Raw genomic sequence first — 25,283 nt, 5'->3', positions numbered from 1 at the left:
GATCTGAGTTCTGTTATCCATACCATTAGAGCTTTAGGGGTATATGCAATTCACGGCGAATCGCGGCAATTTTTCGCCGTTTTTTAATTCGACTTAATTCGACAGGTGAATTCCGGAAAGTGGCTTCCGGAATTCACCATATTCAATGAAAAACGGATTCGCCAGAATCGCGGGCGAAAATCGGCCGATTTGGCGGATTTTGCCGCGATTTTAAAAAACGGGAAAAACCCGGAAAAAAAAATGGCGTGGGGTCCCCCCTCCAAAGCATAACCAGCCTCGGGCTCTTCGAGCTGGTCCTGGTTCTAAAAATGCGGGGAAAAATTGGGCAGGGATCCCCCGTATTTTTAAAACCAGCACCGGGCTCTGCGCCTGGTGCTGGTGCCAAAAATACGGGGGACAAAAAGAGTAGGGGTCCCCCGTATTTTTAACACCAGCATCGGGCTCCACTAGCTGGACAGATAATGCCACAGCCGGGGGTCACTTTTATGCCGTGCCCTGCGGCCGTGGCATTAACTACCCAACTAGTCACCCCTGGCCGGGGTACCCTGGGGGAGTGGGGACCCCTTCAATCAAGGGGTCCCCCCCCCCCTGCCACCCAAGGGCCAGGGGTGAAGCCCGGGGCTGTCCCCCCCCATCCAATGGGCTGCGGATGGGGGGGCTGATAGCCTTTTGTGATAATAAAAAGATATTGTTTTTTCCAGCAGTACTACAAGTCCCAGCAAGCCTCCCCCGCAAGCTGGTACTTGGAGAACCACAAGTACCAGCATGCGGGAGAAAAACGGGCCCGCTGGTACCTGTAGTACTACTGGGAAAAAATACCCAAATAAAAACAGTACACAGACACCTTGATAGTAAAACTTTATTACACACTACCGACACACACATACTTACCTATGTTGACACGCCGACTGCCACGGTCTCCGACGATCCGAGGTACCTGTGAAAAAATTATACTCACCTTCCAGCGTCCAGAGGTACATCCACGTCCAGAGATAATCCACGTACTTGGCAAAACAAAAAAACGAACACCGATCCATACCGGACTAGAAAGGGGTCCCATGCTTTCACATCAGACCCCTTTCTCCCGAATCCCGGGACATCACGTGACTCCTGTCACTGAAGTCCCTTCAGCCAATCAGGAAGCGCTACTTCCGTGGCGCTCACCTGATTGGCTGTGCACTGTCTGAGCTGTCAGACAGCGCATCGCAAAGCCGCTCCATTACTTTCAATGGTGGGAACTTTGCGGGTAGCGGTGGGGTTAACCCGCGGTCAGCCGCTGACCGGCGGGTGACCTCACCGCTAGCCGCTAAGTTCCCACCATTGAATATAATGGACTGGGCTGTGCGATGCGCTGTCTGCTCAGACGCGCAGAGCCAATCAGATGAGCGCAACGAAGTTGCGCTTCCTGATTGGCTTTAGAGACCTTTCTGTGACAGCTGTCACTGACAGGTCTCTCTGCATTCGGGGATAGGGGTCTCATGTGTCAGCATGGGACCCCTTTCAGTCTGGCATGGAGCGGGTGTTCGGTTTGTTTTTTTCTCCAAGTACGTGGATTTATCTCTGGAGCCTGGTTGAGGTGAGTATATTGATCTTTTATTTTCAGGTACCCCTGGATTCTACATGGAGAAGAGGACCGATGTCGGCGTATGAACATAGGTAAGTATGTGTGTGTCGACGTATGAAATAAAGTTTTACTTTCACGGTGTGTGTGTCCTGTTTTTATTTGGGTATTTTTTTTCCAGTAGTACTACAGGTACCAGCGGGCCCGTTTTTCTCCCGCATGCTGGTACTTGTGGTTCTCCAAGTACCAGCTTGCGGGGGAGGCTTGCTGGGACTTGTAGTACTGCTGGAAAAAACAATATTCTTTTCATGATCACAAAAGGCTATCAGCCCCCCCATCCGCAGCCCATTGGATGGGGGGGGACAGCCTCGGGCTTCACCCCTGGCCCTTGGGTGGCTGGGGAGGGGGACCCCTTGATTGAAGGGGTCCCCACTCCCCCAGGGTACCCCGGCCAGGGGTGACTAGTTGGATATTTAATGCCACGGCCGCAGGGCACGGCATAAAAGTGACCCCAGGCTGTGGCATTATCTGTACAGCTAGTGGAGCCCGATGCTGGTGTTAAAAAATAAGATTTTACTTACCGATAAATCTATTTCTCGTAGTCCGTAGTGGATGCTGGGGACTCAGTCAGGACCATGGGGAATAGCGGCTCCGCAGGAGACAGGGCACAAAAGTAAAAGCTTTAGGATCAGGTGGTGTGCACTGGCTCCTCCCCCTATGACCCTCCTCCAAGCCTCAGTTAGGATACTGTGCCCGGACGAGCGTACACAATAAGGAAGGATTTTGAATCCCGGGTAAGACTCATACCAGCCACACCAATCACACTGTACAACCTGTGATCTGAACCCAGTTAACAGCATGATAACAGCGGAGCCTCTGAAAAGATGGCTCACAACAATAATAACCCGATTTTTTGTACCAATAACTATGTACAAGTATTGCAGACAATCCGCACTTGGGATGGGCGCCCAGCATCCACTACGGACTACGAGAAATAGATTTATCGGTAAGTAAAATCTTATTTTCTCTAACGTCCTAGTGGATGCTGGGGACTCCGTCAGGACCATGGGGATTATACCAAAGCTCCCAAACGGGCGGGAGAGTGCGGATGACTCTGCAGCACCGAATGAGAGAACTCCAGGTCCTCTTTAGCCAGGGTATCAAATTTGTAGAATTTTACAAACGTGTTCTCCCCCCGACCACGTAGCTGCTCGGCAGAGTTGTAATGCCGAGACCCCTCGGGCAGCCGCCCAGGATGAGCCCACCTTCCTTGTGGAATGGGCATTTACATATTTTGGCTGTGGCAGGCCTGCCACAGAATGTGCAAGCTGAATTGTACTACACATCCAACTAGCAATCGTCTGCTTAGAAGCAAGAGCACCCAGTTTTTTGGGTGCCTACAGGATAACAGCAAGTCAGTTTTCCTGACTCCAGCCGTCCTGGAAACCGATATTTTCAGGGCCCTGACAACATCTAGCAACTTGGAGTCCTCCAAGTCCCTAGTAGCCGCAGGTACCACAATAAGCTGGTTCAGGTGAAACGCTGACCCCACCTTAGGGAGAAACTGGGGACGAGTCCGCAGCTCTGCCCTGTCCGAATGGACAATCAGATATGGGCTTTTGTGAGACAAAGCCGCCAATGCTGACACTCGCCTGGCCGAGGCCAGGGCCAACATCATGGTCACTTTCCATGTGAGATATTTCAAATCCACAGATTTGAGCGGTTTAAACCAATGTGATTTGAGGAATCCCAGCACTACGTTGAGATCCCACAGTGCCACTGGAGGCACAAAAGGGGGTTGTATATGCAGTACTCCCTTGACAAACTTCTGGACTTCAGGAACTGAAGCCAATTTTTTCTGGAAGAAAATCGACAGGGCCGAAATTTGAACCTTAATGGACCCCAATCTGAGGCCCATAGACACTCCTGTTTGCAGGAAATGCAGGAATCGACCGAGTTGAAATTTCTTCGTGGAGCTTTCCTGGCCTCACACCACGCAACATATTTTCGCCACATGTGGTGATAATGTTGTGCGGTCACGTCCTTCCTGGCTTTGACCAGGGTAGGAATGACCTCTTCCGGAATGCCTTTTTCCCTTAGGATCCGGCGTTCAACCGCCATGCCGTCAAACGCAGCCGCGGTAAGTCTTGAAACAGACATGGTACGTGCTGAAGCAAGTCCCTTCTTAGCGGCAGAGGTCATGAGTCCTCTGTGAGTATCTCTTGAAGTTCCGGGTACCAAGTCCTTCTTGGCCAATCCGGAGCCACGAGTATAGTTCTTACTCCTCTACGTCTTATAATTCTCAATACCTTGGGTATGAGAAGCAGAGGAGGAAACACATACACCGACTGGTACGCCCACGGTGTTACCAGAACGTCCACAGCTATTGCCTGAAAGTCTCTTGACCTGGCGCAATACCTGTCCAGTTTTTTGTTCAGGCGGGACGCCATCATGTACACCTTTGGTCTTTCCCAACGGTTTACAATCATGTGGAAAACTTCCCGATGAAGTCCCCACTCTCCCGGGTGGAGGTCGTGCCTGCTGAGGAAGTCTGCTTCCCAGTTGTCCACTCCCGGAATGAACACTGCTGACAGTGCTATCACATGATTTTCCGCCCAGCGAAAAATCCTTGCAGTTTTTGCCATTGCCCTCCTGCTTCTTGTGCCGCCCTGTCTGTTTACGTGGGCGACTGCCGTGATGTTGTCCCACTGGATCAATACCGGCTGACCTTGAAGCAGAGGTCTTGCTAAGCTTAGAGCATTATAAATTGCCCTTAGCTCCAGTATATTTATGTGGAGAAAAGTCTCCAGACTTGATCACACTCCCTGGAAATTTTTTCCCTGTGTGACTGCTCCCCAGCCTCTCAGGCTGGCCTCCGTGGTCACCAGCATCCAATCCTAAATGCCGAAACTGCGGCCCTCTAGTAGATGAGCACTCTGCAGCCACCACAGAAGAGACACCCTTGTCCTTGGAGATAGGGTTATCCGCTGATGCATCTGAAGATGCGATCCGGACCATTTGTCCAGCAGATCCCACTGAAAAGTTCTTGCGTGGAATCTGCCGAATGGAATCGCTTCGTAATAAGCCACCATTTTTCCCAGGACTCTTGTGCAATGATGCACTGACACTTTTCCTGGTTTTAGGAGGTTCCTGACTAGCTCGGATAACTCCCTGGCTTTCTCCTCCGGGAGAAACACCTTTTTCTGGACTGTGTCCAGAATCATCCCTAGGAACAGCAGACGTGTCGTCGGAAACAACTGCAGTTTTGGAATATTTAGAATCCACCCGTGCTGTCGTAGAACTACTTGAGATAGTGCTACTCCGACCTCCAACTGTTCTCTGGACCTTGCTCTTATCAGGAGGTCGTCCATTTTCTTCGAAAAAGAATGATCATTTCGGGCATTACCTTGGTAAAGACCCGGAGTGCCGTGGACAATCCAAACGGCAGCGTCTGAAACTGATAGTGACAGTTCTGTACCACGAACCTGAGGTACCCTTGGTGAGAAGGGCAAATTGGGACATGGAGGTAAGCATCCCTGATGTCCCGGGACACCATATAGTCCCCTTCTACCTGGTTCGCTATCACTGCTCTGAGTGACTCCATCTTGATTTGAACCTTTTTAAGTGTTCAAATATTTCAGATTTAGAATAGGTCTCACCGAGCCTTCTGGTTCCAGTACCACAATATAGTGTGGAATAATACCCCTTTCCTTGTTGTAGTAGGGGTACTTTGATTATCACCTGCTGGGAATACAGCTTGTGAATTGTTTCCAATACTGCCTCCCTGTCGGAGGGAGACGTTGGTAAAGCAGACTTCAGGAACCTGCGAGGGGAAACGTCTCGACTTTCCAATCTGTACCCCTGGGATACTACTTGTAGGATCCAGGGGTCCTGTACGGCTCCAGCGTCATGCTGAGAACTTGGCAGAAGCGGTGGAAGGCTTCTGTTCCTGGGAATGGGCTGCCTGCTGCAGTCTTCTTCCCTTTCCTCTATCCCTGGGCAGATATGCTTATGGGGACGAAAGGACTGAGGCTGAAAAGACGGTGTCTTTTTCTGCATAGATGTGACTTAGGGTAAAAACGGTGGATTTCCCAGCAGTTGCCGTGGCCACCAGGTCCGATGGACCGACCCCAAATAACTCCTCCCCTTTATACGGCAATACATCTTTGTGCCGTTTGGAATCTGCATCACCTGACCACTGTCGTGTCCATAAACATCTTTTGGCAGATATGGACATCGCACTTACTCTTGATGCCAGAGTGCAAATATCCCTCTGTGCATCTCGCATATATAGAAATGCATTCTTTAAATGCTCTATAGTAAATAAAATACTGTCCCTGTCAAGGGTATCAATATTTTCAGTCAGGGAATCCGACCAAGCCACCCCCGCACTGCACATCCAGGCTGAGGCGATTGCTGGTCGCAGTATAACACCAGTACGTGTGTATATACTTTTTAGGATATTTTCCAGCCTCCTATCAGCTGGCTCCTTGAGGGCGGCCGTATCTGGAGACGGTACCGCCACTTGTTTTGATAAGCGTGTGAGCGCCTTATCCACCCTAAGGGGTGTTTCCCAACGCGCCCTAACTTCTGGCGGGAAAGGGTATACCGCCAATAATTTTCTATCGGGGGAACCCCGCGCCTCATCACACACTTCATTTAATTTATCGGATTCAGGAAAAACTATAGGTAGTTTTTCCACACCCCACATAATACCCTTTTTTGTGGTACTTGTAGTATCAGAAATATGTAACACCTCCTTCATTGCCCTTAACAAGTAACGTGTGGCCCTAAAGGAAAATACGTTTGTTTCTTCACCGTCGACACTGGAGTCAGTGTCCGTGTCTGTGTCTGTGTCGACCGACTGAGGTAAAATGGGCATTATAACGTCCCTGACGGTGTTTTAGACGCCTGGACAGATACTAATATGTTTGCCGGCCGTCTCATGTCGTCAACCGACTTGCAGCGTGTTGACATTATCACGTAATTCCTTAAATAAGCCATCTATTCCGGTGTCGACTCCCTAGAGAGTGACATCACCATTACAGGCAATTTGCTCCGCCTCCCAACATCGTCCTCACACATGTCGACACACACGTACCGACACACAGCACACACACAGGGAATGCTCTGATAGAGGACAGGACCCACTAGCCCTTTGGGGAGACAGAGGGAGAGTTTGCCAGCACACACCAAAAACGCTATAATTATACAGGGACAACCTTTATATAAGTGCTTTTCCCTTATAGCATTTTAATATATGTAGTCATATCGCCAAATCAGTGCCCCCCCTCTCTGTTTTAACCCTGTTTCTGTAGTGCAGTGCAGGGGAGAGCCTGGGAGCCTTCCCACCAGCATTTCTGTGAGGGAAAATGGCGCTGTGTGCTGAGGAGAATAGGCCCCGCCCCCTTTTCGGCGGGCTTCTTCTCCCGTTTTTCTGAGACCTGGCAGGGGTTAAATACATCCATATAGCCCCCAGGGGCTATATGTGATGTATTTTTAGCCAGAATAAGGTACTATCATTGCTGCCCAGGGCGCCCCCCCCCAGCGCCCTGCACCCTCAGTGACCGCTGCTATGAAGTGTGCTGACAACAATGGCGCACAGCTGCAGTGCTGTGCGCTACCTTATGAAGACTGAAGAGTCTTCTGCCGCCGTTTCTGGACCTTCACTTTTCGGCATCTGCAAGGGGGGTCGGCGGCGCGGCTCCGGGACGAACCCCAGGGTGAGACCTGTGTTCCGACTCCCTCTGGAGCTAATGGTGTCCAGTAGCCTAAGAAGCCAATCCATCCTGCACGCAGGTGAGTTCACTTCTCTCCCCTAAGTCCCTCGTAGCAGTGAGCCTGTTGCCAGCAGGACTCACTGAAAATAAAAAACCTAACAAACTTTTACTCTAAGCAGCTCTTTAGGAGAGCCACCTAGATTGCACCCTTCTCGGCCGGGCACAAAAATCTAACTGAGGCTTGGAGGAGGGTCATAGGGGGAGGAGCCAGTGCACACCACCTGATCCTAAAGCTTTTACTTTTGTGCCCTGTCTCCTGCGGAGCCGCTATTCCCCATGGTCCTGACGGAGTCCCCAGCATCCACTAGGACGTTAGAGAAATACGGGGGACCCCTACGCTTTTTGTCCCCCGTATTTTTGGCACCAGGCGCAGAGCCCGGTGCTGGTTTTAAAAATACGGGGGATCCCCTGTCAATTTTTCCCCCGCATTTTTAGAACCAGGACCAGCTCGAAGAGCCCGAGGCTGGTTATGCTTTGGAGGGGGGACCCCACGCCATTTTTTTTTAGGATTTTACCGTTCCAGCAATAAATAAAAAAATAAAAAAAAAATAATATTTTAAAAAATATATAAATAATATTTGTGCCTCCAAAAAAAAAAAGTACCTAATCCCTTCTAATATAAATAGATCTGCTATTCCCAGAAAAAAAAACACAAAAAAAAAAAAATGTTTAAATTTTTTTTATTTGTTTTCACCCTCCAAAGTGTGGCGGATTGAAAATGACGAATTTGCTGTCTAAAAGCACTGCTGTCGAATTTCCAAACTTGAATTGAATATGCTTTGGTCGAATTGCAGCACTTATATCATTGCAGAAAAGTCGAATTTGCAAAAATTCGAATTTCAAAAAGTCGAATTTTGAAAGTCCGTTTTTTGGTCGGAAAGCACTGAATTGCATAGGCGAATTTTTTTTTTGGTCGAAAATGACCCGAAATTCGACAATTTCGGGAATTCGACCGCAATTGCATATACCCCTTAGTTACCCAAATGCCACTCAACCCAGGTCTAAGCAGCACTCCTGCCGCTGTATACATGGACTTCAGCATAACCTCTATTTTACGGTCCGAAGGGTCCTTGAGTGTAGTTGCAGCTGGTACTGGTATGGTTAATTTCTTTGTAAGTTTAGACACAGATGAATCCACCAACGGCGGATTCTCCCATGTAGCTGTCATAGAATCTGGAAACGGATAGCTAGACCTAAATCTGTGAGGTACAGAAAACCGTTTATCCGGATTCTTCCTTGTTTCTAGTAACATTTTATTAAGATATTCTGACACAGGAAAACAAATTGGAATTCTCTGTCGTTTAGTAAAAACGACCTCATCATTTGTCAGAGGCTCCTCAGTTTCTGTAAAATTCAGAGACTGACGCACTGCTCTGATGAGATTATCAATACCCGGCCTGTCAAAATAGTCACCATCTGACTGCTGGTCTACTTCGCCCTCCTCACCCACATCTTGTATAGTGAGGTCTGGTGAAGAATCATCAGACAGTAACATAGCAGAAACCGGTAGTTTATAAGAAAAATGAAACTTATCCCCTTTAGTCAAAGAGGATCTGGACCTTTGGTAAGGCTGAGACCCCTCAGGAAGTTCTAGCGGTCTCATCCTAGATTCAGATTTTGCCGCCTCTCGCTCCTGCCGAGAGGCGGCCAACTCTGATTGCAAACCAGCTAAAACATCTGCTAATATAGCCCATGGCGGGTCCGGGGTAGAAACTGGATTTGGAACCAGAGCAGGAGTTGTATTTGTTTCGGAATTTACCACACATACTTTACATGTGGTAAATCCGTCAGGTAATACACCCTTACAGACATTGCAGAAAAACTGCTTCTTAGACTTTGCAGGTGTCTTACTCATTATGTAAATAATAATAAAAAAACAAAGACAAGAGAGAGAAAACCTGTGCGACTCAGTAAATAGTACTAAGGTGTCTCTATATATCTGGCCAAGTGTGCCAGTAATATGCCTGATCCCAAAATCCCCCTAACACCCCTGCGCCTTCAATGGTGGAGAGATGTATTACAGGAAAATCTGGAGAGAAACAGGAAAAACAGGAAGCATGGTTTAATATGTCCCCATGCTCACAGAATATCACAAAGTGCAAACATTTAACTTATGCAGCAGATTATACTTAAATGTATATATGCCATCCTGTTACTTATCTATACAGCGCTGCTGGCTGTGTTAGACCATACACCCTGGATAAAGAAGTGTGTGCCTCCCTCTCTCCCCCGTGCTCCGTGTACCGCTACTCTGTATCCGGAGACCACTGCTATGACTCCGGAAGTGCCATACGATATGCCGCATGGAGCCGTGGAGCGGCTATGCACCAGCGTGGCTGAGCGCGGCGGGAGAGGTGTTCACAGCGGCGCTGAAAGCGGCGGCTGGGGGCAGTGCACGGCATAATACACAGACACAGTAATCCCACACAGCGGGGCGGCAGCATGAGCTGACCGCCCCAAACACATACCTGGACCCTGTGGTGAGGGCAATGACGGGGCTTCTCTGCAAGCACTGTCAGCCTTTTACTGCAGGTGTCCTGCACGTGGAAATGAGGGAGCTCTTCTAGAGAGGTCCGACACCCACAGCTGCATGAGCAGCTTTCACTATCCCAAACCCTCGCCTTTTGGAAGGGGGAAAGGGATGTTTTAAAAAATAATCAAAGAGAAAAATCAATAATTGTGGATCCACTTCCACAAGCTTAGTTGCTCTATGAGCACCGAAAAAACACTGAGGTACTCTGGGATATGGAGGGGAGGTATAGTCAAAGTTTAACTGTTCAGCACCTAGTTCCAGTAGAACCGTCCATATCCCAAGAGTACTCCTGTGACCCCTAGTGGATGAAAAAGAAAAGCCAAAAGTCTGGCAGTGCTGAACTTGTATGCGTCGTAATTCATAGCAGCACACCAGGTGAAGTAAGAATTCCAGACCCTTTAATAAATCCTTGCAGAAGGGGCCTTCAGCATAGTTTGGATGACCGCCTCGGAGAATCCTTTGGCCCTCAGGAGTGAAGCTTCAAGAGCCACTCCATCAAAGCCAGTCTGGCCAGGTCTGGGTAGACACAAGGGCCCTGAACGAGGTCTGAGCGTTGAGGAAGTAGAAGAGGATGCTCTATCGATAGACCCTGCAGGTCTGAGAACCAATGCGTCTGGGCCACGCTGGAGCAACTAGAAGTAGTTTTTCTCTTTCTTGCTTGCACTTCCGTAGCACCCTGGGCAGGAGCGACACTGGAGGGAACACGTATGGCAGCCGAAAGTTCCATGGAATTGCCAGTGCGTCCACGAACGCTGCTTGAGGATCCCTTCTACTTGATCCGAAGACCTTGTGATTGTGTCGAGACGCCATCAGGTCTACATCTGGTAGACCCCACTTGTCCACTAGGAGTTGAAAGACTTCCTCATGAAGACTCCACTCGTGCACGTCCTGATGACTGAGGAAATCCGCTTCACAGTTGAGGACTCCCAGAATGAACACTGCCGATATGTCGTGCCGCCCAACAAAGGATTTTTGACACTTCCATCATTGCCATGTGGCTTCGAGTGCTGCCTTGATGATTTATGTATGCCACCGTGGTGGCGATGTCTGTTTGTACTTGAACAGGCCTGTTCTGTATCAGAGGCAGGGCAAGGGTCAAAGTACTGAACACTGCCCGCAATTCCAGAATGTTTATCGGGAGGAGATATTCCTCCGCGGTCCACCGACCCTGGAGAGAGTGGTGTTCCAGCACCGCGCCCCAACCCTGCAGACTGACGTCCGTTGTCAGTAGGACCCAGTTGCAGATCCAGAAGGGACGGCCCCTGCTCAACAGTTGGTCCTGTAGCCACCAGCCCAGTGACAGCCGAACCTCCGGAGTCAAGGAGATCATTTGAGACCTGATCGAATGAGGCAGGCCATTCCACTTGGAGAGGGTTAACCTCTGCAGAAGGCGGGAATGAAATTGAGCGTACTCTACCATGTCGAAAGCAGACACCATGAGGCCTAGTATCTGCATCACCGAGTGTACTGACACTCTTGGGCGAGATAGGAAGTATCTGATCCTGTGCTGAAGTTTCAGGACTTTCTCTGGTGACAGAAAAAGTCTCTGGCTGTGTTTGTCCAGTAGTGCCCCCAGGTGCACCATGCTACAAGCAGGGACCAGGGAGGACTTCTTCCAGTTGATGAGCCACCCGTGGGCTTGTAGGAATTGGACAGTCATTTCCAGATGACTGAGGAGAACATCTTGGGAGTTCGCCAGAATCAGCAAGTCATCCAGATACGGCAGGATCCCGATTCCCTGATGACAGAGAAGGCCGTCATAATGACCATGACTTTGGTGAAAATACGATGGGCCGTGGCCAGTCCAAATGGCAAAGCCTGGAATTGATAATGTAGATTGCCAATAGCAAACCGCAGATATTGTTGATGCGAAATGGCAATAGGTATGTGCAGGTAAGCATCCTGTATGTCCAGGGATACCATATAGTCCTCGGGTTCCATGACCAGTACAATAGAACGCAGGGTTTCCATACAAAATTTGGACACCCTCACAAATTTGTTCAATGATTTGAGGTTGAGTATAGGCCGGAAGGACCCATTTGGTTTCGGGACTAGAAACAGGGTCGAATAGTATCCCCTGCCTCTCTGGTACAGGGGTACCGGCACTACCACTCCTATGTCCAGGAGGGATTGCACAACAAAGTGTAGAGCTTGCGCTTTCAATGGATCCGAAGGGATAACAGTCGAGCAGATCTGGCGAGGGGGACGTCTATTGAAAGAGATTGCGTACCCGTGAGAGACAACTTCCAGCACCCAGGCGTCGGATCTGCAGAAGTCGGCCTCCCACCATGGGGTCCCCTAGGGGGAGGCCCGCCCAGTCATGCAGCAGGCTTGTCTTGTTTGGAAGCAGGCTGACGAGCGGCCCAGAATTGTTTAAGTTTGGGATTAGTGGATTTGGAAGTATGAGCCTGTCTCGGGTACGCCTGACCCTTTGCTTTCCCTGGTAGTTGATAGGAACCAAAAGTTGTACTCTTTGCCTTCGGTGCAGAAGGATTAGTACTTAGGAGAAACGCAGTCTTAGTAGTTGCCAAATCCGTCACAATCTTATTCAGATCCTCCCCAAAAAGGATGTCTCCCTTAAAAGGACGCACCTCCAAGGTCTTTTTGGAGTCCAGGTCAACAAACACAGAATTCGGCGAGCCAGGATAGACGTAGTAGATGCCTTGGTGCCATTACAGCTGCCTCAGTGGACGCCTCCTGAATATAGTGGGAGGCTGTGGTAATATTTAACAGATATTGTCTGGCAGTGTCAGAAATATCCTGAGGTAGCTCTTCTTCTAATGCCTGAACCCATGCTTCAATTCCTTTTGAGGCCCAGGAGGCTGCTATAGTGGGTCTATGTACAGCACCAGTAAGAGAGTAAATAGATTTCAGGCATCACTCCACACACTTATCAGTCTGCTCCTTCAGTGAGGTGACGGTGGTAACATGCAGAGTAGAGGACACCACAAGACGGGCGACATGAGAGTCCACCGGCGGTGGAGTTTCCCACTTGTTACTCAACTCCGCAGGGATAGGATAACGAGCTAGCAGCTTTTTAGACAGGAAAAATTTATTTCCTGGAGACGACCGGGATTCCTGATGTATGTCAATGAAATGGTCAGAATGTGGTAAGACTACTTTAGTAACTTTCTGATATTTGAATTTATCAGGTTTCTTAGACGCAGTCGTGGGATCTATCTCATCATCAATTTGAAGAATCAGCTTAATAGCCTCCACTAGGTCAGGGACATCAACCTGAGTTGTAGTTTCCTCGTCAGAAGCTACTGTATCAGTGTCTGACGGATCAGTATATTCCCCATCCTCAGCAAACTAATTATCTGAGATATTAGTTGATTGTGAGGAGGAAGTGGCCCGCTTAGATAACCCCTTGACCACAGAAGGGCGTGGGTTAGATTTTTGTCTAACCAAAGATTGATTTAATAGTTGTATCTGGGTAGATAGAGTGTCCGCCCAGGGCGGATTAACTAAAGGGACAATATGTGACTGTAATGGCACAGGGGGTCCCACGTGACACAAGTGTATTTAGCATACTTGAGAATGCTGCCCAAGGTGGTTCCTGATTGGCCACAGGTGCTGCGGGGTGACTGGGAGAGGTATGGCAACCAGTGCCTGAATCATCATCAAAAACTTCCCCCTCAGGTAAATCCTTGGTGCAAGCACTGCATGATGCAGAAGAGTCCACAGATGTCCCGCCCTGTGTGGCAGACATTATAGGGGATGTAGCCTTAGAGCATAACAGTACAATACAGCCAGACAAACACAATACCTGCAAATAACCCCCTTATTTATGCGACAGTAAATACAGGACACAGACAAAGGGCTGTGTTCAATAAGAGTCGGAAACTGCCGTCTTGTCGGAAAGACGTCAGTTTCTGACTGGAATAGGTCGGAAGGGGCTCAGACCTATTCAATAGGGGCACAATTTTTCCGACAAGTTGGGAAACCCAACTTGTCGGAATGCTGTCGGAAAGCAGGTGGATCGGCGGAATACCAGACAATCCGCCTGTTGCTGTCGGATTTGGCCCCCTTTCCAGGAAACTCAATCCGACTTGAAAACAAGTCGTATTGAGGTGAGGAGACGGGGAGTGGTGCGGCTTCCCCGCCGGCCACCGCACACTGCTCCCCCGCCGGCCGTCTCACAATGCTCCCCCTGCCGCTGCTGTCAGCGTACCCGGCAGCCGCTGACAGCAGCGGCAGGACAGGACACAGGGAAAGGCCAAATCCGACAGTCGGATTTGGCCGCTCTTTGAATAGGGGTTGTCGGGTTTTCCCGACAACTGCATGTCGGAATGGATCAGACTCTTATTGAATATACCCCAGAGAATTAAAAAGGTATGAGGTGACTGAAATACACAGTAAAGAATACAAAACTGTATACACTGTGTAGCACTATATATATATATATATATATATATATATATATATATATATATAGATATATAGATATATATAGATATATAGATATATATAGATATATATATAGATAGATAGAGAAGAGAGAATATAGTGATAGCAAGAAGTGTGATACAAGAGAATGAAATCCACACAGCAGCTACAGGTACACTCAGTCACAGGTACAATGCAGAAGTTATTACAACACTGGACAAGTAAAACTACATTATATATATATATATATATATATATATATATATATATACATATATATATTTATTTATTTATTTATTACACACACAAACAACCAGAGAACGCAGCACTCACCCAAGTAAGCTCTCTTATCCTCAACACTTCAATAAATAAATGATGGGGGTTTAGTAAGTGGATTGGCCAGTGCACAGAAGCCTGCAAACCGATCGCCAAGGTACCCCACCTTCATGCAGGTCCTACACTATCACAGAGTTTTAAAACCTGACTACAGTTTCACACATCACCTGCCTGCTAGATTTAATGTGCACCTGCCACACACTTTATGGCTTTTAAAGGTACACTAGTCACCTTACCCTGGCTAATAGATTGCTAAGGAACAGCTGAGACAGGTTCAGGATAATAAGAGTCCACATAGGGGTGCATGAGAAAGCTAGTGGCCACGGTTAATAAGAGTTAACCATAGATTATACCCGTCATATACACAAAAAGAAAACCACAGCACTCGCCACCCCAGAAGCAGGGCACACCAATCAATGCACTTACCACTCATAGGGTGGGGTGCATGTAGCCCATGACCATATCACTTAAATACATACAGAGAACCCAGCACTCACCCAAGTAAGCTCACTTATCCTCAACACTTCAATAAATTTATTCAGAAAGCTAGTGGTAAGTGCATTGGTGTGCCCCGCTTCTGGGGTGGCGAGTGCTGTGGTTTTCTTTTTGTGTATATGACGGGGTTAATCTATGGTTAATTCTTCTTAACCGTGCCCACTAGCTTTCTGGATACTGGATGTCTATCTCAGAATACTTGTACTAAATATTCAGGCTAAAGTACACTTGTTCTTAACTAACACTGTCTAAAATGACATGTAGAATACTTAAGTGCCTCTAAAATCACAGCGCTGATGAAACAGGCAGATTTACAGAGGAGACAAAGTCCTACAGCCCTGGAGACCAGTCACAGCTACATGTAAAGATGGCGCCAAAATCTTTGTGAGGGAGTGAAGGAGAGTGAAATGCAGCTCCAGGGCGGAAACACCAGCAGTAGAGCTGGGGGAGGGGCTACAGGTCATCGCCTTATCCTGGTCCTCACCACCGGGTACTGTGGAGGCTATGTAAAACGGATCTTTGTTAAATCCGACCTGTGCTCCCTGCCGTGGTGGATATAGTGGGGTCCCTGTGCAGTACAGTGTCCACGCCAGCGGTGCGGTCCCAGGATTTACCGGCGGGACCCTCTTACCTACTCCCTGATTAGCAGCCACGTGATGGTGTGCCTGAACCCGGCTCCGGGAGTATGCAGCGCTGCTAGGGAAGTGATTGAGCCGCAGCACAGAATGTCAGAATTACATAAAGTGCTGTGGCCCTTGAAGTCTTCTTAAAAAGCTCTTTTCAGGGCTGCCTAGCGCTGCTCCACCTGTTAGTGACCACCAACTTTCAAACTGAGCTCAAGTGTCCGGAGTCGGGGGTATAGAGGAGGTGGTGCAATGCATCCTGGTAACAGTCAAAGCTTTAGCCTGCTGGTGCCTCGGATAAAGATCCAACTCTACACCCCAATGTATTCCCTGTGGAACACAGTGTCCCCAGCTGCAGAAAAATCTTTTTCTTCATATATAGGCTTCAATCACAGAAATGGAACAATACTAAGCAGAGACCATAACTGGATCATACTTCTAAATGTGGCTAAACCATCCCGACAGCCGTTTCCTTGCCAGAGTTGCACCTTTGCATGAATGTTCCGATCGCATTTGGTCTGGACTGTTTATAGGTATAATTTTATTTTATGTTAAAACCATTGCATATCATTAGAAATTGCAAATCTGCCAAATATGAAATTTTCTGGTTTTAAATATTTACAATCTGTAGACACTTCCAAAGAAAAACAATATTTGTGCAATCATTTATTTCACTCTAAAATACTTTTGTCCTACAGATGTTGAAGTTTATTTCTCTTTTTTGTTTTTTAAGCCAAGATCATTACTTCAAAATTCCTTGCAAGTTTGGTTGTTTATTTTTTTGGTTACAAAACAAAAAAAAGGAGGAGAATTATTTTTGTTGCAATGATCTAAGATACCTTTTAAAATTTGTAACAATAATGGTCATTCACTTAACAAAAATACATAAAAATATTAGTTCTTACCTTTGAAATAAAAGGAATATGTATTCTTGTATAAGGCTTAATTAATTTTATAAGTACTTGTGTTCTGATGTTTCGTAAAAGCTCTAAGATATACAAAAAAATAAAAATAAAAATACAACAATTTCCAACAGTACCAGGTTTAGTAAAATACAGTATATAATACATGTACAAGTTCATATACAGGTTACGTATCCCTTATCCAAAATGCTTGGGACCGTAGGTATTTTGGATATCGGATTTTTCCATATTTTGGAATAATTGCATACCATAATGAGATATCATGGAGATGGGACCCAAGTCTAATCACAGAATGCATTTATGTTTTATATAAACCTTATACACACAGCTTAAAGATCATTCTAGCCAATAATAGGATTTTAATACCTACCGGTAAATCCTTTTCTCTTAGTCCGTTGAGGATGCTGGGGATGCTTCAAGAACCATGGGGTATAGACGGGATCCACAGGAGACATGGGCACACTATAAGACTTTGAATGGGTGTAAACTGGCTCCTCCCTCTATGCCCCTCCTCCAGACTCCAGTTATAGGAACTGTGCCCAGGGAGACGGACATTTTGAGGAAAAGGATTTATTTAATTATTTTAACTAAGGTGAGATACATACCAGCTCACACCTCTAACACGCCGTACAACATGGCATTCAACAAACAACGCATGCAACGGTATGACCAACAACTGTCACAGACTGACCGAACTCAACACAACATGAGCGTAACTACAACCAAACTGCAGATACAGCCCGCACTGGGAAGGGCGCCCAGCATCCTCTACGGACTGAGAGAAAAGGATTTACCGGAAGGTATTAAAACACTAATTTCTCATACGTCCTAGAGGATGCTGGGGATGCTTCAAGAACCATGGGGTTTATACCAAAGCTCTAGAACGGGCGGGAGAGTGCAGATGACTCTGCAGCACCGATTGACCAAACAAGAGGTCCTCCTCAGCCAGGGTATCAAACTTGTAAAACTTCGCAAAGGTGTTTGAACTCGACCAAGTAGCAGCTCGGCAAAGTTGTAACGCCGAGACTCCCCGGGCAGCCGCCCAGGATGAGCCCACCTTTCTGGTAGAATGGGCTTTCACCGACTTCAGTAACGGCAATCCTGCCATAGAATGAGCCTGCTGAATCGCATTACAAATCCAGCGCGCAATAGTCTGCAAGGAAAGCAGGAGCCCCAATCTTGTTGGGAGCCCACAGGTCAAACAGAGCCTCTGTTTTCCTAATCTGCTCCGTTCTGGCGACATAGATCTTCAAAGCTCTGACCACATCGAGAGACTTTGACTCCGCCAAGGCGTCAGTAGCCACTGGCACCACGATTGGCTGGTTAACATGAAATGATGAAACTGCTTTTGGCAGAAACTGCTGGCGAGTTCTCAACTCCGCTCTATCAGCATGGAAAATCAAATAGGGGCTCTTGTGAGACAAAGCCGCCAACTCAGACACTCGCCTTGCAGACGCCAAGGCCAACAACATAACCACTTTCCAAGTAAGGAATTTTAACTCAACCCTGCGCAAAGGTTCAAACCAATGCGATTGCAAGAATTGCAACACCACATTAAGGTCCCATGGTGCCACGGGGGGCACAAAGGGAGGTTGGATGTGCAGCACGCCTTTTACGAAGGTCTGAACTTCTGGAAGGGAGGACAATTCTTTTTGAAAAAAGATCGACAAGGCAGAAATCTGTACTTTAATAGAGCCTAATTTTAGGCCCGCATCCACACCAGCTTGTAGGATATGGAGCAAACGCCCCAGGTGAAATTCTTCCGTAGGAGCCTTCTTAGATTCACACCAAGACACATATTTTCTCCAAATACGGTGGTAATGCTTTGCCGTTACTTCCTTTCTAGCATGAAGAAGAGTGGGAATGACTTCACTGGGAATACCCTTTCGGGCTAGGATTTTGCGGTAAGTCCTGACACACGCACGGCCTCTGTTGTAACAGGTCCTCCCGAAGAGGAAGAGGCCAGGGATCTTCTATGAGCAATTCCTGAAGATCTGGATACCAGGCCCTTTTTGGCCAATCCGGAACAATGAGGATCGTCTGAACCCTTGTTCTTCTTTATAATTTTCATCACCTTCGGAATGAGTGGAAGTGGAGGGAACACATAGACCGACTGAAACACCCACGGTGTCACTAGGGCATCCACCGCTATTGCTTGAGGGTCCCTTGACCTGGAACAATATCTCTGAAGTTTCTTGTTGAGGCAGGACGCCATCATGTCCACTTGAGGAACTCCCCAACGACTTGTCACTTCTGCAAAGACCTCTTGATGAAGACCCCACTCTCGTGTCTGCTGAGGAAGTCTGATTCCCAGTTGTCCACTCCTGGAATGAAGACAGCTGCCACAGCGCTGGCACGTCTTTCCGCCCAGCGAAGAATCTTTGTGACCTCGGCCATCGCCGTTCTGCTCTTTGTTCCGCCACTGCTGTCACGTTGTCTGACTGAATCAAGACCGCCAGACCTCAAAGATGATGTCCTGCTTGCAGTATGCCGTTGTGGATGGCTCTTAATTTCAGAATGTTTATGTGTAGACAAGCTTCCTGACTTGACCACTTTCCCTGAAAGTTTCTTCCCAGCGTGACTGCTCCCCAGCCTCGGAGGCTTGCATCCGTGGTCACCAGGATCCAATCCTGAATCCCGAACCTGCGCCCCTCCAGAAGGTGAGAACTGCGCAGCCACCATAGCAGGGAAATTCTCGTCCTGGGAGATAGAATTATCTTCCGGTGCATGTCCAGGTGAGACCCGGACCACTCGTCCAGCAGGTTCCACTGAAACACCCTGGCATGAAACCTGCCATACGGAATGGCCTCGTAGGTCGTTACCATCTTCCCCAGCAACCGAGTGCAGCGAAGAACCGACACCTTCGCCGGTTTCAGAATCTGTTTCACCATGTTCTGTATTTCCAGAGCCTTTTCCACTGGAAGAACCACTCTTTGCAATTCTGTATCCAGAATCATACCCAGGAACGACAGCCGTGTCGTTGGATCCAACTGTGATTTTGGCAAATTTAGGAGCCAACCGTGTTGTTGCAGAATAGTCAGTGAAAGAGCAACATTCTTCAACAATTGCTCCTTGGACCTTGCCTTTATGAGGAGATCGCCCAAGTACGGGATAATTGTGATTCCCTGCTTGCGCAGGAGAACCATCATTTCCGCCATTACTTTGGTGAAAATCCTCGGAGCCGTGGACAGACCAAACGGCAACGTCTGAAATTGGTAATGACAATCCTGCACAGCAAATCTCAGGTAAGCCTGATGCGGAGGATATATGGGGACATGTAAGTAGGCATCTTTTATGTCGACCGACACCATAAAATCCCCCTCCTCCAGACTGGAGATCACTGCTCGTAGGGACTCCATCTTGAACTTGAATTTTTTCAGAAAGAAATTGAGGGATTTTAGGTTTAGAATCGGTCTGACTGAGCCATCCGGCTTCGGGACCACGAACAGACTCGAATAAAACCCTTCCCCCTGTTGAGACAGGGGAACCGTGACAATTACTTGATTTTGACACAACTTTAGTATCACAGCGCTTACTATCTCCCTGTCTGGAAGAGAAGCTGGTAAGGCCGATTTGAAAAATCGGTGAGGGGGCACGTCTTGAAACTCTAACTTGTACCCTTGGGTAACTATGTCTACTATCCAAGGATCCAGGTCCGAGTGCACCAAGACCTGACAGAGGAGCTTGAGACGTGCCCCCACTGGTGCGGACTCCCGCAACGGAGCCCCAGCGTCATGCGGTGGCTTTGGTAGAAGCCGGAGAGGACTTCTGCTCTTGGGAACTTGCCACAGCCTGTGACCTTTTTCCCCTTCCTCTCCCCCTCGCAGCAAGGAAGGAGGACCCACGCCTTTTTTTGAATTTGTTGGGCCGAAAGGACTGCATCTGATAGAGAGGCGATTTCTTCTGCTGTGCAGGAACATAAGGTAAAAAAAAAGACGACTTACCCGCTGTAGCCGTAGAGACCAGGTCAGCAAGGCCGTCACCAAACAAGACAATACCGTTAAACGGTAAAGACTCCATCGCCTTCTTAGAATCAGCATCAGCATTCCATTAATGAATCCACAATGATCTCCGAGCAGAGACTGCCATGGCATTGGCCCATGATCCCAAAAGACCAATATCCCTTACTGCTTCTTTTAAATACGCTGCAGCGTCCTTGATATGACCCAAGGTCAAAAGCACACTATCCCTGTCTAGGGAATCTACCTCCGATGACAATTTATCCGCCCACTTTTCAATAGCGCTACTCACCCATGCCGCCGCAACAGCGGGTCTGAGTAGCGACCCCGTAGTGACATAAACGGACTTCAGGGTATTTTCCTGCTTACGATCCGCAGGATCCTTCAGGGCTGTCGTGTCAGGGGACAGAAGCGCTACCTTTTTGGATAAATGCGACAAAGCTTTATCCACCGTGGGGATTGACTCCCAGCTGTCCCTGTCCCCAGAGGGAAATGGATAAGCCATTGGAATTCTTTTGGGAACATGTACCTTTTTGTCGGGATTTTCCCAAGCTTTTTCAAAAAAGTGCATTCAGTTCATGAGAGGGAGGAAACGTTACCGTAGGTTTCTTGCCTTTAAACATACAGACCCTCATATCAGGAACAGCAGGGTCCTCAGTAAAACGTCTTTTATCGCCACAATCATGTACTGAATACTCTTATCCAGTTTTGGATGTAATCTAGCATCACTATAGTCGACACTGGAATCAGAGTCCGTGTCGGTATCCGTATCTGCTATTTGGGCAAATGCACGTTTCAGCGACCCCAAAGGGGTCTGGACCTGTGACAAAGCATCCTCCATGGATTTCCTCCATGACTGGTTCTTAGACTCAGATTTATCAAATCTCTTAGCCAACTTAGTCACATTCGTATTTAAAACACTCAGCATATTGACCCAATCATCCGTCGGCGGTGCCGACACTGTCATTCTCACAGAACTGTCAGTCCCCACGCCAGCGTCCTCCTGGGAAGAGCATTCAGCCTCAGACATGTCGACACACACACATACCGACAGCCACAAACACACTGAGCTATAGGGGACAGACCCACAGCAGAGCCTGTTAGAGAGACACAGAGAGAGTTCTGCCAGCTCACACCTAGCGCCTATCCCGGTTCTGAAGTCAGCAATAATACTGCCCAGACCTGCTAGCGCTTTTATCAATATATATATATATATAATTCACCAATCATGAGTGCCCCGCCACCCGTTTTGCACCGTTACTTGCACAGCAGTGTGGAGGATCAGGGCCAGCATCTCTGCAGCCTTCTGTGATGAGAAAAAATGGCGCTGGTGAGAGTTATGCGGTTAAGTCCCGCCCCCGACATGGCGCGCTTAGATCCCGCTCAAAAATCTTTATACTGGTGGGGGTCCCTAACAAGTGCCTGTGGCAGTGGTACCTCAAGCCGTCTTCTGCCGTCACTGAAGCCTTCTGATCTTCTCATACTCACCCTGCTTCTATCTTCAGGCTTTGTGAGGGGGGTGACGGCGCGGCTCCGGGAACAAGCAGCTAGGCGTACCATAGTGATCGAACCCTCTGGAGCTAATGGTGTCCAGTAGCCGAAGAAGCACAGTCCTTGAACTCTAAAGAAGTAGGTTTGCTTCTATCCTCTCACTCCCACACTGCAGGGAGCCTGTAGCCAGCAGGTCTCCCTGAAAATAAAAAACCTAAATAAAGTATTTTTCTGAGAAACTCAGGAGAGCTCCTCAGTGTGCCTCCAGTCTCGCTGGGCACAGAATCTAACTGGAGTCTGGAGGAGGGGCATAGAGGGAGGAGCCAGTTCACACCCATTCAAAGTCTTATAGTGTGCCCATGTCTCCTGCGGATCCCGTCTATACCCCATGGTTCTTGAAGCATCCCCAGCATCCTCTAGGACGTATGAGAATTTTTAAATAACTTTGTGCATTACACAAAGTGTGTGTACATTCACACAATTAATTTATGTTTCATATACACCTTATACACACAGCCTGAAGTTCATTTAATACAAAATTTTTAGTAACTTTGTGAATTAAACAAAGTTTGTGTACATTGAGTCATCAGAAAACAAAGGTTCCACTATCTTACTCTCACTGAAAAAAATCCGTATTTCGGAATATTCCGTATTTCTGAATATTTGGAAATGGGATTCTCAACCTGTAATATCCTTTAAAATAAATTATTATTTAAACTAAGAAAAAATACAATTTTAAACCTACCGGTAAATCTTTTTCTCCTAGTCCGTAGAGGATGCTGGGTACTCCGTAAGGACCACGGGGGTAAAGACGGGCTATGCAGGAGACATGGGCACTCTAAAGATTTTAGAATGGGTGTGCACTGGCTCCTCCCTCTATGCCCCTCCTCCAGACCACAGTTAGAGAAACTGTGCCCAGAGGAGACGGACAGTACGAGGAAAGTATTTTTGTTATTCTAAGGGCAAGATTCATACCAGCCCACACCATCCACGCCGTATAACCTGGAATATACGCAACCAGTTAACAGTTTGAACAAAACAGCATCAGCCAAAGACTGATCTTAACTGTAACATAACCCTTATGTAAGCAACAACTATATACAAGTCTTGCAGAAATACGTCCGCACTGGGACGGGCGCCCAGCATCCTCTACGGACTAGGAGAAAAAGATTTACCGGTATGTTTAAAATCTTATTTTCTCTTACGTCCTAGAGGATGCTGGGGACTCCGTAAGGACCATGGGGATTATACCAAAGCTCCAAACCGGGCGGGAGAGTGCGGATGACTCTGCAGCACCGATTGAGCAAACATGAGGTCCTCATCAGCCAGGGTATCAAACTTGTAGAATTTTGCAAAGGTGTTTGAACCCGACCAAGTAGCTGCTCGGCAAAGCTGTAAAGCCGAGACGCCTCGGGCAGCCGCCCAAGAAGAGCCCACCTTCCTAGTGGAATGGGCCTTTACCGAATTTGGTAACGGCAATCCAGCCGTAGAATGAGCCTGCTGAATCGTGTTACAGATCCAGTGAGCAATAGTCTGCTTAGAAGCAGGAGCGCCAACCTTGTTGGCTGCATACAGGACAAACAGTGCCTCTGTTTTCCTAACCCGAGCCGTCCTGGCTACGTAAAAATTTTTTTAAGGCCCTGACTACATCAAGGGACTTGGAATCCTCCAAGTCTCCCGTAGCCACTGGCACCACTATAGGTTGGTTCATATGAAACGATGAAATCACCTTGGGCAAAAATTGAGGACGAGTCCTCAACTCTGCTATATCCACATGGAAAATCAGATAGGGGCTTTTGTGAGACAAAGCCGCCAATTCGGACACCCGCCTTGCAGATGCCAAGGCCAACAACATGACCACCTTCCAAGTGAGAAATTTTAATTCAACTGTTTGAAGAGGCTCAAACCAGTGAGATTTTAGGAACTGTAACACCACGTTAAGGTCCCATGGTGCCGCTGGGGGAACAAAAGGAGGCTGGATGTGCAGTACTCCCTTTACAAAAGTCTGGACTTCTGGGAGAGAAGCCAATTCCTTCTGAAAGAATATAGATAGGGCCGAAATCTGTACCTTAAATGGAGCCTAACTTCAGGCCCATATTCACTCCTGTCTGTAGAAAGTGGAGAAAACGGCCCAAGTGGAAACCTTCCGTAGGAGCATTCTTGGCTACACACCAAGATACATACTTCCTCCAGATACGGTGATAATGTTTCGCCGTCACCTCCTTCCTAGCCTTTATCAGAGTAGGGATGACTTCCTCCGGAATACCTTTCCCAGCTAGGATTCGGTGTTCAACCGCCAGGCCGTCAAACGTAACCGCGGTAAGTCTTGGAACACGCAGGGCCCCTGCTGCAACAGGTCCTCACTGAGAGGAAAAGGCCATGGATCTTCTGTGAGCATCTCCTGAAGATCTGAATACCATGCCCTTCGAGGCCAATCTGGAACAATGAGTATTGTCTGCACTCTTTTTTGTCTTATGATTCTCAATATTTTGGAGATGAGAGAAAGAGGAGGGAACACATAGACCGACTGAAAACACCCATGGTGTCACCAGGGCGTCTACCACTACTGCCTGAGGGTCCCTTGACCTGGCACAATACCTTCGAAGTTTCTTGTTGAGGCATGACGCCATCCTGTCTATATGAGGAAGTCCCCAAAGACTTGTTATCTCTGCAAAGACTTCTTGATGAAGTCCTCACTCTCCTGGATGGAGATCGTGTCTGCTGAGGAAGTCTGCTTCCCAGTTGTCCACTCCCGGAATGAAGACTGCTGACAGAGCGCTTACGTGATTTTCCGCCCAGCGAAGAATCCTGGTGGCTTCCGCCATTGCCACTCTGCTCCTTGTCCCGCCTTGGCGGTTTACATGAGCCACGGCTGTGTCGTTGTCTGATTGAATCAGAACCGGTAGGTCGCAAAGAAGCTTCCCCGCTTGTCGTAGGCCGTTGTATATGGCCCTTAATTCTAGAATGTTGATGTGTAGACAAGCCTCCTGGCTTGACCATAGTCCCTGAAAATTTCTTCCTTGTGTGACTGCTCCCCATCCTCGGAGGCTTGCGTCCGTGGTCACCAGAACCAGTCTTGAATGCCGAACCTGCGACCCTCTAGAAGGTGAGCACTCTGCAGCCACCACAGGAGAGACACCCTGGCCCTGGGGGACAGGCTTATTTTCTGATGAATTTGAAGATGGGACCCGGA

The 25,283-nt window shown here is 47.9% G+C and overlaps 1 protein-coding gene across 2 annotated transcripts in view; it reads right to left on the bottom strand.

Annotated features, from left to right (window-relative positions):
• COPS2 (COP9 signalosome subunit 2) overlaps positions 1–25,283 on the bottom strand; it is a 176,038-nt gene that overhangs the window by 45,685 nt on the left and 105,070 nt on the right. For both annotated transcript variants that reach the window (XM_063926036.1, XM_063926037.1), the window contains exon 11: positions 16,623–16,705. In XM_063926036.1, the coding sequence (XP_063782106.1) occupies positions 16,623–16,705 (83 nt within the window). The remainder of the gene's footprint in view (positions 1–16,622; positions 16,706–25,283) is intronic.

This window comes from Pseudophryne corroboree, chromosome 6, assembly GCF_028390025.1.
Source record: "Pseudophryne corroboree isolate aPseCor3 chromosome 6, aPseCor3.hap2, whole genome shotgun sequence".
Taxonomy (NCBI): domain Eukaryota; kingdom Metazoa; phylum Chordata; class Amphibia; order Anura; family Myobatrachidae; genus Pseudophryne; species Pseudophryne corroboree.
This window is presented reverse-complemented; position numbering and strand designations above follow the sequence as displayed.